At 46.9% G+C, this 13,062-nt stretch overlaps 1 protein-coding gene across 5 annotated transcripts in view; it reads right to left on the bottom strand.

Moving 5' to 3' along the window:
* Ttll11 (tubulin tyrosine ligase like 11) overlaps positions 1–2,883 on the bottom strand; it is a 214,227-nt gene extending 211,344 nt beyond the window's left edge. For 3 of the 5 annotated variants that reach the window (XM_036183850.1, XM_036183854.1, XM_036183849.1), the window contains exon 1: positions 2,801–2,881. In XM_036183850.1, the coding sequence (XP_036039743.1) occupies positions 2,801–2,866 (66 nt within the window). In that variant the 5' untranslated portion in view covers positions 2,867–2,881. Of the gene's footprint in view, positions 1–2,800 lie in introns of all 5 variants that reach the window. The other 2 variants (XM_036183851.1, XM_036183848.1) reach the window with 2 other exon arrangements.
* Positions 2,884–13,062: the final 10,179 nt, after the last annotated feature.

The following is a 13,062-nucleotide window of genomic DNA, read 5'->3' as shown; positions in this document are numbered from 1 at the left end:
GATTCATGGTAGCATGCACCTGTAATCTCAGAGCTCAGGAGGCAGAGGTAGGCAGGTCTCTATGAGTTTAAGGCAGCCTGGAATACAGAAAGACCCTGTCTCAAAAATCAAAACAAAAGATTAACATGATTGGTGAGATGGCTCAGTGGACAAGCTCTTGCCACACAAGCCTGGTGACCTGAATTCCATCTTTGGAACCCACAGGAAGGTGGACAGTTGTCCTCTGACCTCCACATGTACTCCATGGCATGTGCACCCATGCACACCATTTCAAAAGGCCTGACTCTGAGACCAAAGCTCCTGAACACTGACTATTGCCTGGATGTGCATATTCAGAGTCTGTGTGATCTTAGACTGGAAACTCCAGGACCAGGAGTTCACTGTGGGAGGCATGAGGTCCTTGTGCTCACAGATAAGCACCCAGGGAACCAGGAATTTTAAACACATGGGGTTGTTCCTTTAAAGGTTACCAGATGGGTTAAGAGCCTGGTGACCTTTGTACTATCTATGTGGCTGAGACCACATTGGATTCTCCCCCAGATCCTTAACATGAGCTCATTTTTCTGTCAATCTGTAGAGCCTACCTTTGTGAAAGGTGTCACATGTAGCCAATCTACAGAACCCATCTTTATAGACCATGTCACATGTACTTTTACAAAGAGTTTTGATGCAGTCATGTGCACATATAATTGATTTTATTATCAACAGGAAAGTTGTGCTGTGCTTAAGTATACCTAAAATAAACTACCCTGGATTTCTCAAAGTTTGAACCAATACCAGCTACTTAGTGGTGTTGAACCAAACAGCCTTCTTATCTTTCACAGACTGTTTATTCTGCAGGCCATGCCATGGTGATTGCAGAGACAACTCCCACCACACACACACACACACACACACACACACACACACACACACACACACAGTAAACTTTTTCCCTTTTATAAGCAAAGAGCCTCCAGTATCTCATCATATTACTAATATAATAAGGTAAAACTGACTAATCCACTACTACATGCCACATTTTGAACTAGTCATTATAATCATGTACCAGTCCAATATGAAATATTGTAACAAACCTACCCTCATTGCTACACTACTACTCCGGCACAAAGAAGTTCCTGTGTCAGGGGACACACCTGGATGGACTCAAAATTTTCCCCCTCTTGTCCAGAGGACTGAAAACACACTTTAAAAACAGGCTAAAACAAGAGCTGGCACCATTTAATGTCCTTTGAGCATATTTATGCTTAAGGAACTGATGTCAGGGTCTCTCTTTTAATGGTTCAAAAGGCATGTTCAAATGCCACCCCCCTGAGATTAGAAAAATGAAATTTCATGGCTATTGCTGATAAAAGCCCAATTCACACTTCTATACTTTGTGAACGGTTTTCTTCATAAAGCTGCTGTGCAAACACAACTTTTTAAACAACTAGGGATAAAAGTAGGAAATATACTTTGGTATGGGCAAGAAAAACAATCCAAACAAATGCTTTAAAACAGATGGCCTGGGGCTGGAGAGATGACTCAGAAGTTAAGAGCACTGGCTGCTCTTCCCAAAGGACCTGGGTTCAATCCCCAGCAACCACATGGTAGCTCCCAACCACCTATAATGAGGTGCCCTCCTCTGGTGTGGAGGCATACATGCATGCAGAACACTGTATATATAATAAATAAATCTTTAAAAAACAAACAAATAAACAAACATCAGATGGCCTGGGGCTGGAGAGATGACTCAGTGGTTAAAAAGCACTGGCTGCTTTTGTAGATTTGGGTTGATTCCCAGCACCCACATTGTGGCTCACAACTCCTTAACTTCAGTTCTAAGGGATCAAATGCCCTCTTCTGGCCTCCATAGGCACTGCACACACGTGGTGAACACACATACATACAGGCAAATACACACATAAATTAAAAATAAATAAGTCTTTAAAATTGAATGTATACTTACAGTAAATGTAACAATTACTATTTATGGCAGATCTCTTGCATATCTGCCCCCATTCTGAAAAATAAATATAATCCAGTGGTGGCAAACCCAGAACTGGAAGCCACATTGATCTCTCTCCAAAGGTTGTGCTCTTTAATTGTACTATGCTAGGTGGCTTGACAGCTAACCTGAGTCAAAAATGAGCACCCAGCAGTGTGGCTCACATCTCAAAGAAGATGTGATAAATGTGCTAAATATAGCTACAGCCCTGGCATCAACTTTTAGGTCTGATGCAAATTATGTGAAACCCAAGGAATGGTACCTAATTAAACTTGCCCTTCCGTGTGGTTGTTTGTGATGTAACATGCATGTTGTTCATCCTATTGACCCAAACCCAGCAAATTTTCAGCTATTGATCATAAAGCCTTATGCTCAACACTGGGGCAATATAAACTGTTAAGACCCCTTCTCGCCTGCTCTCTAGAAACAAGCTGAACTACAACCTGGGACAGAAAGCCGGAAGGATAACCCATGTACCTTAAGAAGGGCATTGTCCACTGTCTCTTCCTTTGCTTCCTCCCCTGCTTTCCCCATCCACAGTTCTTTGCAGCTGTTGCCTGCCAGTGGCACACCTAGCCTCTCGGCAATACGTGTCTTTAGTATTGTGTGTTTGGTTTCATCCCTCATTGGATTTATCTCATTCATACATCTGAATCCAACTGTCACCTGGCCACTGCTCTCCTAGACAGTAGTTATTCAACTTGTGGCCGTTCTCAACAAGAGCGCTTAAGACTCAGTTAGAAAGAAACCATAAAGATCACAACAAAAGAGCATAGACACACTCAGGAAACTGACTAAAAACTCACCACTGACCATCAGGAAGGAAGCAATGAAGCACTGGGAGAAATCTTTAAGTCCATTTCCCATTGCATAACACATGCCTGAAGCGGTGAGCATGAAGGAGCAGCATTTATCTTGTCTCATATCCATGGGGGTTTCAGGACATGGCTAGCTGGCACTCTTGCTTTTGCTCCTAAGGTGAGACAAGTTCTTTATGACAGGGAGCATATGGTGAAGCAAATCTACTCATCTTTTAGCAAGGAAGCAAAAGAGACCAGGGTATCTCTCTACATCCTTTTTCAGGGCACATTCCAAATGACCTATACTCTCCGAGCCACACTTCCTAAAGGTTCCAACACTCTGCAATAAGGCTGGGAACCAAGCCTTTACCACATGGCCCTTGCAAGACATTTCACATGCAACCCACAGCACTATCACATCCTGAACACAGTTCTAGCGGCCAAATCTGAGCAGAACAAAGCAAACCCTGGAGGTGGAAGGCCAGCACACCCAGTTTCTCTGCCACTTCAATCCCATCTGATGGCACTGTAGTCCTCCCAGACAGCTGAGAAGTGCCAGCCACCAGCCGAGGACCATGGCAAGATTCTGGACTTACTTCCCCTTGTGAGAATGGGGCTGATGGGAAGACCCCCAGGTTGGTGGGAGATCACACTGCCCAGCTCTGGGAACCTGCACTTGTAGTTAAGTCCCTTGCCTGGCATTTGAGAACCTGGCCTCAAATCTCAGTCCTGCCAACTGTGATGGGCCACGGTTTCATCATCTGAGAAAGATGAGCAGCACAATGTCCCTGGAGTGGGATGCTGCAGAGATGAAAACAACCACTCAGGGGAAAGATGCCCCTGAAGCAAGGGCCTGGCACACAGTAGGAGCTAAATTAGCCCAGTTAGAGACTGTGAAAAGCAAGGCTCCCTGGCTGTTCTTCCACTAATGAGGTCCCCTGGTGAGAAAGGCAGAGAGGGAGCCTCCTTAGCCATGCCTGGTGACAGAGCAAGGAGTCCTCTGAGGAAACACAAAGCAGAGCCACCTGATGCCAGGTATGCAAATGAGTCCTGCTGGCTGTGGTTAAGAAAACTTCAATCCCAGCACTCTGGGAGGCAGAGGCAGGTGGAACTCAGTGAGTTCGAGACCAGGCTGGTCTACAGAGGGGGTTGCAAGACAGCCAGAGCTACACAGAGAAACCCTGTATCAAAAACCAAAAACCAAAAACCAAAACAAAAACAAAAGAGAGAGAGAGAGAGAGAGAGAGAGAGAGAGAGAGAGAGGAAGAAAGAAAGAAAGAAAGAAAGAAAGAAAGAAAGAAAGAAAGAAAGAAAGAAAGAAAGAAAGAGAAAAAGAGAGAGAGAAGGGGGGACCCAGCAGTGAGTGTGAGGTGGGTGTGAAGTGACAAGAGTCAGGGAAGCTGGGCGCATACTGGGAAGTCCTGCACGCCTGGAGCTCAGGGCTTGTGGGGACAAGGCTGGAGAGACCCACAGGGCCCCATGTAGCCCACATCAATGCTGAATAACTCCCAGACAGGCCAAGGATTGAACTTGGCTCTGCAGGTACGGGGAATCTGGAGGAAAGGAGAAATCAGGCGAGCAAGATGTGAGCAAGAAATGGACTGGAGCAGGTTCTATGAGGAAGCCAACCAGACTGGGAGAAGACAGGCATGTACTGGGAAGAAGGGAAGATTAATCTAGGAGTTAGGGCACAGGGTAGTCCCAGGTCAGCGCATAAGGACCCTTCTGAGCTCCTTCCCATGTGCCATGAATCGCCATCCCTGTACCACCTCCCCACGATGCAGGCGCTTGAGACTCCCAAGGAGAGGCTCTCACAGGGCTAACTAGTGCTCAGGGAGACTTCCAGTTTAATAAAGGTGCCAGCTCCAGTGTGTTTCCCAAGAACACAATTACTCACCCTCTAATAGAGCCAATAAATACAGCATGAGGATGGGTAATTAACAACCTTCTGCTGGAAAGTGGCAATTCCTGTGATCTACAAGCTCCCTGTTCCTGCCTGCCCCTTCGTTGCTGCAGACACAGCATGACACTCTGGGCGAGTGTACCATTCATAGCTCACCAAGTTACCACCAGAACACGGTGTATTTATATTAAGCCCATTTGTTTTCATCTGCTTCTAGGAGTTACAGCTGGCAGAGCTATGCTGGGGTCTGTCCTCTACCTCCACATCTGCTCCCAAGTCTTTCAATGGAGTCAATATAGTTGCCAAATAGTCTAAGTGTGGGGAGGAACCATGTCAGTCAGAGGAGAGAAGACCTTTCACCTCTCATAACGTCAGCCTTCCTCTCTGGATACCCACTCTGCTATTGATTTTCCCACTCATGAAGAATCATTAGTGATGATTATATTAGGCAGGAGAAAGACACACACACACACACACACACACACACACACACACACACACACACTTCCAAAGTGATTTACCTCTTGGCTTGCAGTTTTAATTAAAATTCCAGTTTATTTAGCAAATAGCTCTGGAAAGATTAGATACCAATTTAAACACTATGTTCTTTCTCCACTTTCCAATTTATAAGGGTGACACAAACAGCTGAATGTCCCCAAGTCTGTCGCATCGTAACTCTGCCTCAGGAAAAGAGAGCCAACACCAGTGATGTTTATACTTTTATGAAGTAACTCCAGTACACTCTGAAACCCTCAAGAGCCACCTCTCTGCTCCCAAGTCCCTCACAGCAGTAAATTGTCATTTCACTGCTAGTTTCCAAATTACAGAACTTGAAATGTGTTTATTAACTGAAATGGAGGCAAAGCCAAGGAGGCTTCCATTTCAGAAGCCTTTCCTCCCAGCCAGGAAACAGCGTCATCAAAGCCATACCTGAGGCCCCTTAGCCAGACCCCATGCTGACTCGGGGTGCTCTCAGTAGTAGGTCCCAGGAGAAAGCTGCTCTGCAGACTGGGGTGGGCTGGGGAGAGAGTGCCATCCACAAAGCACTTGTCTTGCAGGCATGAGGAGCTGAGTTCTGTCCCAGAACTGATGTTTAAAAAAAAAGTCAGGGCTGATGCGGTAACTCATCATCAAAGTCAGGTAAAAGCACTTGCCATTGAGGATTGGAGTCTGAGTCCCAAAAGTGTCCGCTACCTGTATGCACGCGCACACACGCGCACACACGCGCACACACGCACACACACACATACTCTCTCTCGCGCACACACACACACACACACACACGCACACACACACACGCACACACACACTCGCGCGCGCACGCACACACACACGCACGCGCACACACACACGCACACACACGCACGCACACACACACACGCACACACACACTCGCGCGCACACACACACGCACGCGCGCACACACACACACTCTCTCTCACGCGCACACACACGCACATGCACGCACACACACGCACGCACACGCACGCACACACGCGCGCACACACGCGCACACACACACACGCACGCACACACACGCACACACACACTCGCGCGCGCGCACACACACGCGCACACACACACACGCACACACACGCGCACACACACTCGCATGCACACACACGCGCACACGCACGCACACACACACGTGCACGCACACACACGCGCACACACACAGGCGCGCACACACACACTCACACATGCGCACACACGCACACGCATGCACACACGCACACGCACAAAGTGGGGGAAAGTCATCATGGTGGGGTTCCTTTGTCATCCCAGCGCAATAGTGAGGCAGAGAGACCTGGTCCTCAGGTTTTGTCCACTGGCCAGTCAGCCTAGCCCATTAGGCAAATTTCAGGCCAGTTTTGAAAAAAAAAAAAAAGTGGACACCTGAGGAACAACCCAAGGTTGTCCTAGAAATAGCTGCCCTCTCTCCCTTCCACAGAAGAGGCAGCTGGGGCATGGGGAGGTGGCAGGCACTGCTCCTAATGAGGAAGAGGGATTCTGTCAAGAAAGCAGATGGAAAAGTTTCCACAGGAGGAAATGGCCCCAGCAGAGACTGAACAAGGAGATTCCAAGGCCTGCAGGTCCCCTTCTCTGTAGTCACTGACTCGTTGAGTGACCTGGGAGCATTTCCCCTTGTCACATGCAGGTTCTCACCATCCTACAGAATCTGCAAAGGCCTGCTCTTCATTCCCTTTCCAAGAATTGAAGCTATTTTGGGCTCATCCTGAAGCTCATCCTAGGGGAAGAGGTTTTGCTGAGGACTCATAGATAAAGGTAGATAGGCTCAGGCCTCCCCTACACTTAAGTCTTCCTCCTGACCCCAAAAGTCAGCCTGAAGCTCACAGAGATATTCTACTGTGATGTCACAGGTCACATTTTAAGAAGAATTGATCTTATGCCAGTAATTCTTATACTAAAAGTAGTGGCGATTGAGTACCGAATTCATAGGATTTGCTGTGTGATTTACACGTGCCGTTTCAGCTTACCTTTATGACAACACTATGAAATAGGTAGAAATGTTATTTCTGTTTGACAAATGAGGAAACCTAAAGGCAGAGTAGTTAGACCATTGAGTCTCTGGTAATGAACCATAATGGGTAGAATAAGGACCCAGCCCCAAATAACCAAGTCCAAGAGAAGGAGATGGGTTTCTTCAAGCACCATAGAATTCTAGCAATGGTGGCCTTCCTAAGTGCCTGGGTTAAAGGGGAAGGTGGGTAGAAGAGGCACCGGGAGGAAGGAATTGCCCACTCCTAGCAGCTCTTCAGAGTGGGGACATCAACAAGACACCTGCTCCTCTGCCTGGGACTCTCTACCTGGCCCAGCCCTCACCCTGGGTTTCAGTGCCCATCAGAGTCCCGAATGCTAGGCACAGGACTGCTTCTGGCTCCACAGGGCTTTCAGAAGTGCCTAGCTTACAGCTGGGTAGAGCCATCCTCCAGGGGACTGGAACAAAGGAACAGGAGGAGAGAGAAGGGAGAAGAAAGAAGGCAAAGTGAACAGAAGCCACAAAGGAGAACCTGGAGAGTGGGCGGGGCCTTCTTGGAGTGACCATGGTGAAAGAGGAGCCAGAGACACATGGTGGCAGGTTCTGGGAACAAACAACTAAGTTCTCAGCCCAGTGTTGCATTCAAAGGTGTTCTGAAAGGACCACACTTTTGTGTATTTTCAACTGAGAGATAAAAAATATTGAAGTCATACATACAAATGGGGAGCCATGTGTTGTCTGCATAATATAAAAAAGAAAGGCTAAACACAGCTTTCACCCAAAACATTTTCTGTTTATGGTGAAAGTTTTCAAAACCCTTTCTATTAGATTCTTGGAATGCCCAGCACACTACTATTAACTCCAGGCACCACTTTGCCCAGTAACCCTCCAGCCGTCTTGTCCTCTCTAACTGCAACAACACCCATTGGTCAGCACCCCACCCACACTTCCCTCTGTTCTACTCTCAGCTCTGAGATGTTGTTTGGACTCCACGAGCGTGAGGTCTGGCAGTGCTTCTGTGCCCAAGCTACACCTCTTAGTGCAGTTGCCTCACTCCCCAGCATCACAGAGGATGGGATTCTGATGCCCTCCCCCTCTTCTAGCCAAGTAGTCCCTTCGTGTATGCTCTGCCCACTTTATTTGCCCATCTCTCCATATGAACATGCAGATAAAACTCAAGCTGCCATGTTTGGAGCTGGCACCTTTACTCACGGAACTAGCATCTCACCAACCTTTTTTTCAATTTTGGGGAGACCAGCACATTGTTTTCCACCATAGATGCACAAATTTATGCTTCTGCCAACAATGTGCAGAGATTCAGGGTGGCCTGAATTTGTCCTCTGGAGAAAATTCACAACAAAGAGAAAAAATTGAAATTGTTCAACTATAGGGTGACTAGATTCAAGTTACTCCTGGTTATAATCTTGGTTGAGGTGAAAGTGACCCTGTGAACTGAGAGGTCACCCAGACAGGCCCTGGACCTCCATTCAGTCATTTAGGCCACGGAGCCTAAAGGCCTATAGAACTGAGTATTTATGAGCCACCTCTGTGAGAGAGATATTAGTATAGCACTTCTGTTCTGTAGTTAAATCCCCACCTCACTTTCTATCCTCTTACACACCCTGCATAAAAACAGTTAGCCACTTTCACCTCTTCCAAGCAAGGCTCACTGTGCATAAACTCAAGATCAAGCCTCTATTATGAATACACACAGCACCTATATGGTGGCTCACAACTGTCTATAGCTCAATTTCTAGGGGATCTGATGCCCTCTTTTGGCATCTGAAGGCACTGTGTACACATGGTACATATATATAAATGTGTGTAAGAAACCCATACACATAAAGTAAAAGTAATCTTTTAAAGACAACTTAGGGTAAAATATGGCAGTTATGGGCAGGTCTGGTCACTCCAGACCCAGACTGTTTAATAGTCAATAAAAACTGACAAATCCATTTCCCATAGGCAAATAAAACCACTCTGGAAAAGGAAATCTTTTGTCATATGGGCCAGCCAGTACAAGCTCTGGGCTGGTCCCCAGATGGGACACAGCCCACTTGTCTGTTAAAGACTTTAAGGGGAATTTTCAGTATAACAGCCAGGCAGAATGGGAAGGGTGGAGTGTGGATATCAGAGTTAGTGTCTGGAGTCATACTTCATTCCTGCTGATGACTACATGGCCAGACCCCCCACCTTCTCATCCTTTACAGCTCAGACAATGGCTGTGGCCAGAAGCAGAGCCTGTGCTGGCTCCTTAGGATGAGCTGCTCCTTCCCAGGGAAAGCATTTAAGTGATAACTTCCATTTCATGATGAACTTGGGACAATGACCTGGCTCAGTCAGCAATGACAACTGGCATTTCCCTGATGACAAACCAGGTAATGAGGCAGTTGCAGAGTGTTTGTGTGTGTGTGTGTGTGTGTGTGTGTGTGTGTGAAAGAGAGACCTCAATCGGTGAAGGAAGCTAGTAAGACAAAGCCGGGCCAGGAGGGCTTTCAGTCAGTCTCCCAGCATGCAGTTCTGTAATAAGTCTTGTTGCAGTGCACACACCATTGTTTGTGCACACACCATTGACTGTGCACACACCATTGATTGTGCACACACCATTGATTGTGCATAGCACAGAGCTGGTGTGTTCCTGGAACAGCCTCAGAAACTGGGTCAATAAAGTCACTTTAGGAAAAACCTGTGTCATGTTGCAAATATGACCAGTAGAGACATCAGAGGATTCAGAATCAAACCAACACTAATTAAAGCATCCATTGGAGGAGCATTAATCCAGGACCTATCATGTTTTAGCTTCTGGGCTAAACACAAAATCCCAACCACCAGGTTCAAGGGACATTACAGAGGAGGGGCAGAAAGAGTGGAAGAGCTCACATAAGGAGTGGAATGTTGGGGAATGTGGGATGACTCATCCCTAACTGGCTTGAGGGCCAGAAGGCCCAAACAAGTAAAACAGATACTTTCTGAGAACCCGCCTGGGTCTGCCTGATGGTCTTAGCAACAGCAGCTGAACCGTGATCTGGAGATGACCTGACCAAAAGGAGGCAGCCATGTCACACCAGCAGATGTGATTCATCAGCCCTCCCCCAGGGTGGGGTGGAGGGTATATAAGCCTTGCCTCTTCCTGAATAAACTGAGCTGGTTGTTTCCACATTCTCCCAGAGTCTGTGTTGTTGACTCTGCGCCTACTTGGCCCCCACCCCGAAGGGAACAGCAGCAAGGACCCTGCCAAATCTGGTGCCAAAACCTGGGACATCTGGACATTGAACAGGGTCTCTTTGTCTCCCTTTACTCATGTGCAGCACTGGTTGAGCAGCCCCCTTGAGCAGTGTGTTTAGTGAGTAGGCCCCTCTATGTGGTGTGCTTTCGGTCCCTTCAGCAGGTAAATGCTAGGACCCCCACTTCCTTCTTTTGTTTGTCTTGTTTGTGAGTCTGTCTGTACAGTAAGGTGGGACATGCTTTTGTTCAGGCTTGCCTGGTGTTTCCATATAATGGCTGGACCCTCAGGAAATGGAGCCATGGTCTGACTATTTTAAGTGTGTGTGTGTGTGTGTGTGTGTGTGTGTATGCATGTGCTTGTGGGTTACAATGCTTGGAGAGATATATGGCTCAGCAGTTAAGAGTGTGTGCTGCTCCTCCAGAGAACATGTGGGAACCTGATCTTTGGATAAGAGTTCTGTTCTTGGCCAGAAAAAGGGAAGTGGCCTCAGGAGTAACTCTCCAATTGTTTTTTATGCCCCTTTTGTTGACTATAATTGTTGGCCTAAAGTCATCCTCTACTGAGGAGGTCATTAAGGCCCACAATACTCACTGCCAGGAATAATACAACACCAACTTATCTATTGGCTTCATTCCATCCATGACTGAAATTTCCTCTGCCCCTGTTGACAAGGAAATGAATGGAAATAGGCATAAAGGAAAGGAAAAGGATGGAAAAAAGAGAGAAAATGATTGCCGAAGCACCCAAGCCTATACTGGCAGCCCCTCTTTCTATTTCCCACATGCCTCAAGTGGCTACCCCTACACTGCAGTATCCACAGAGTGATTTGCCTGGATGTCTGCCTGTTGAGCCAGCTGCTCCGCTAACCTCCCAGCCTATTCCACCTATGGTGCTACATATGACCACCATGTTGTTTCTAGTTGATGTGGGCCCCAGTGTGGCCAACCAGCCATGGATACTTACACCTCTTGCAGACCTGTCTTTGTTCCATCAGGCTGCTAATGAATCAGGTCCTGACACGATGTATTTTGAGCAAGTCCTACGACAATGGGCAACGCATCTACAGACTTATTATGACTGGCATCTTTTGATGTGTTGAATGTGTTGAAGCCTATGGTCTTCCTTAATTGGCAAGCTGCCTATGATGACCAGGCTGAGACTCAGGCTTGTTTTAATATATAGTACAACATTGTTGTTTCTCTTGAGATGTTCAGGGCCAAGAACCATATGTTAATCCTGTCACACAAGCCCAAATTGGACAACATGCTTATTTACCTACCTTGGGAGACACCATTGCCCTTGATGCATTGGAGGGATCCCATCACCCTTCAATGGCAAACCCCTCTTTCCTTATTAACCCAGGGGTGAGAGTATGCTTGCATTTTTCCCCAGAATACCACCACATCAATATGTATACCCTCCAGACATGTGCATCTGGCAACAGACCAAGAGATTTTGGACAAAGCTTCAGAGGGGTAGTGTATGATTTGCCCTGCTACTGTGGCATGTCTGTAAAGGTCATGTCATTACTGGTATTTGACCCTAGATATCAAGCAATTGCCTCACCCCCTACAAGGTCACTAATGCATCACCAGAAAGACTTCAATTGGCACAATAAATATGACTAGGGTCCCATCCATGTCCTTGAGACTGAAATTTTGACTAATCCTTCTCTTGTTCAAATATCTTCTGCAACATGTTCACCAACAGAAGGTGGCCACAAAGGCGACCCTATAGGTTTTATTGGCTCTCAGATACATAGATCAAAGTCCTCCTAGAGAGGTAATACACACAAGGCTCACTGAGACATTGAAGGCTACTGCCTAAAGCCCACCCACCCAGTCGGCTCTCCAGGACTGATGCTCTGCCAGGGCTGGTAGTCAATGACAGATATGAGCTTGTTTGGCAAGCCAACCTAAGACAGGCACAGTCCATTATGCTGAGCTCTCCTGAGATGGGGTCTACAAGGTTAGGGCAATGCACCCTAGCTCCCACTGAGCATGTTCTATAACCCCAGAGTGGGGTGGAGGGTATATAAGCCTTGCCTCTCCCTGAATAAAGTGAGCTTGTTGTTCCGACATTCTCTTGGAGTCTGTGTTGTTGACTCTGCGCCTACTTGGCTCCCTCCCTGAAAGGGAACAATAGCACAGGACCCTGCCACAGGGGAAGGCTCCAGATATCACAGCAGCTGAGACTATCGGCACAAGATTGGGTCCACAATCATGGAGCAGTAAGAGGAGCCCCTCCCTGAGGATTTAAAAACAGCTAATAGTTGCTAGTAAAGGGAGACGTTCACAGATATTCAGTGCTGTGGCCACTGGGAAAGCAACCATGCTCCCGTAAATATCCCTCACCCATGTTGTTGTAAGCATGGCACACACACACACACACACACACACACACACACACACACACACGTAGAAGATGGGCTAATTATAGAGGAGGGGGACAACCAGGATCAGGTAAGGGTAATGGAGTAAAGATGACCAAAGCATATTATATGCATGTATGAAAATGTCATGATGAAGGCCACTGTTGTATAAACTATATGCTAACAAAAACCATTAAAAACTGAACTGCTTTTAAGATTCATACACTATCAGCTCTTCTACTGAAGTTTCCTGCAAAAATGAATCATTCAGAACA

The sequence above is a fragment of the Onychomys torridus genome, chromosome 4 (assembly GCF_903995425.1).
Source record: "Onychomys torridus chromosome 4, mOncTor1.1, whole genome shotgun sequence".
In the NCBI taxonomy this organism is placed as follows: Eukaryota; Metazoa; Chordata; class Mammalia; order Rodentia; family Cricetidae; genus Onychomys; species Onychomys torridus.
The sequence above is the reverse complement of the archived record's forward strand: the minus strand, read 5'-3'. Positions and strand labels throughout refer to the sequence as shown.